The sequence below is a fragment of the Neltuma alba genome, unplaced genomic scaffold (assembly GCF_004799145.2).
Source record: "Neltuma alba isolate B1F8T4 unplaced genomic scaffold, ASM479914v2 tig00012454_pilon, whole genome shotgun sequence".
NCBI lineage: Eukaryota > Viridiplantae > Streptophyta > Magnoliopsida > Fabales > Fabaceae > Neltuma > Neltuma alba.
The window spans coordinates 355,588-357,617 of record NW_021636933.1 but is presented as its reverse complement, the minus strand read 5'-3'; the positions used below and the strand labels follow the sequence as shown (position 1 = coordinate 357,617).

Sequence of the window (2,030 nt, the reverse complement as noted above, 5' to 3'; positions counted from 1 at the left end):
TCATCTCTGAATCTTTCTTCAAGAACAGCCATGGCTTCCTCAAAGCTGTTTCTCTGATACTGAACATCCATCGGATCTACCTTGTAAAAGATGGGCATAACCAGCTGGTTCTTTTCCTCCTTACACCAAACGATGTGAGCAAGTTCCTCCAGGCACCAAGTGGAAGTAGCATAGTTCTTAGAGAACACAATAATGGAAATCCTGGATCTCTCAATGGCCTTAAGAAGCGTAGGTGAGATCTTTTCCCCTTTCCCAAGCTTCTTGTCATCAATGAAGGCGTTGATTCCCTTACGGTGCAAAGCATCGTAGAGAGGTGCAGTGAAGATGTGGCGAGTATCTTCACCTCTGAAACTCAGGAAAACATCATATCGATACTTAGCTTCGCTGGTGAAGCTATGGGATGATGGTGATGATGAAACCACTTGAATCGCCATGGCTGCAATAATCGCAGACTTGAAGTTAGGTGTTGAGATTTGAAAACTCAAACGAGAGAGAAACTTATAGAGTTAACGTGGATTGTGCTTTCATATAAATGTGTGTGTGTATATATATTATTAAATGGATCCAAATGGGAAGACGTTGGTACCTTGTTTTTGTTTGACTTTTGTATTTCTGAAGCAACTGTTGACCCAAAAAAATAATGATGGTGCAGATGATGGATCCTTTTTTTCCGGTCTTCTTCCAGTTTGTTTTTGTTTTATTTTCATTCATCTTGAGGACTCAGTAATCCACGGCGGACCAAGTTGCATAGTGTGTGAGGCCGTATTCCTGGAAAAAAAGAAATAATTATGTGTGTGTTACAATAAGTTTTGTTTTAAAAAGATCTGGTCCCGCAAGCTCGTTGATCATGCGAAATAAATGGACCCACAGCTCTCCCTGGCATTTTGATTAATGGTGTTCTTGTATTATTGAACTTAAACAGTGAAGATAAATAGCTATGCTATGGTATTATGCAATATAGGTCCATATAAATATCTGAAGAATAATTCATGAGATCAAAAGCAGTGGATGATAGATTGACTTGATGAATTTATCATAATTTTGGAGAATATATTGAAAAGAAAGGAATAAGTTTGAACCACAAAGGAAAAAATAAAGATGGAAAGAAAGGAATAAGCCAGCACTATTAACTGCCTTTTCTTTTCTTTTTCTTTTTCTTACCGGAACATATTAACTGCTTAACAGCTTCATACTGCTATAGGTATCATTATGACGTGGATTTCCATATATGAAAGGATATTTAGAATTTTACCCACGAAATCACAGTCTCTAAAATCGACTTTTTCTTGGGAATCTTTATTATATGTATTATGAAAATATGTAAGTTCATTTTCTTCATCTTATTGTCAATCTCAATTTGTTTGAAAGGTTATAAAAGACTATATATTTTGTATACTTGTATATGAATGAGACCCCACCCTCTTTTTTTACATCTCTTTTTTGCTCTTATCATGTTGCTCTTTTTTTTCCTTTAGCTTTTATAATAATACATACTATTATATCTGGTTCTTAATATAAGAGCTAGTTAACTAATTTGGGTAGATTAAAATTAGTTAAGTTAGTTGTTACAATAAATAGGTGTTATCTTTCCTAAAATATCCTTATTAATAAAGTGTCATTTGATGAAATATTTAATATATACAAATACTACAAGAACTACCTTAAAAAAATAGATAAATATGAGAGACAAAGTGGATTGGGATCTTATATTTAGGACCAAATAAAAAGTCAAATTAGTTTTCATATTAAAGACCAGAGGTAGTATAAATTAAGATAATGTTTAAAAAATAATGTTGGCTCTTTTTTTTTTAAAAATAATGTTGCTAAAATTTCAATTGCAAATTGAAACTTACATATAGCTTAAATTGATATTTTGAGACCTAATTATATTTTTTCTAATTAATTTTAGTTTTTGCGTCTAGTCCCAAGTTATTTGTCTTTTGGAACCGATACTTTCAATTATTGAACATATCAAAGTGAAATTCGTAGTACATAAAAAATGCTTTACCGCAGGTGTTTTTCTTTTTTTT

General features: G+C 32.6%; 1 protein-coding gene across 1 annotated transcript; it reads right to left on the bottom strand.

Annotated features, from left to right (window-relative positions):
- Nucleotides 1–26: 26 nt before the first annotated feature.
- On the bottom strand, nucleotides 27–434 carry LOC114727249 (disease resistance protein RLM3-like; the record flags this gene model as incomplete). The annotated part of the gene is made up of 1 exon (XM_028913948.1): nucleotides 27–434. A coding segment is annotated over exon 1 (408 nt), but the record flags the coding sequence as incomplete, so codon positions are not given.
- Nucleotides 435–2,030: the final 1,596 nt, after the last annotated feature.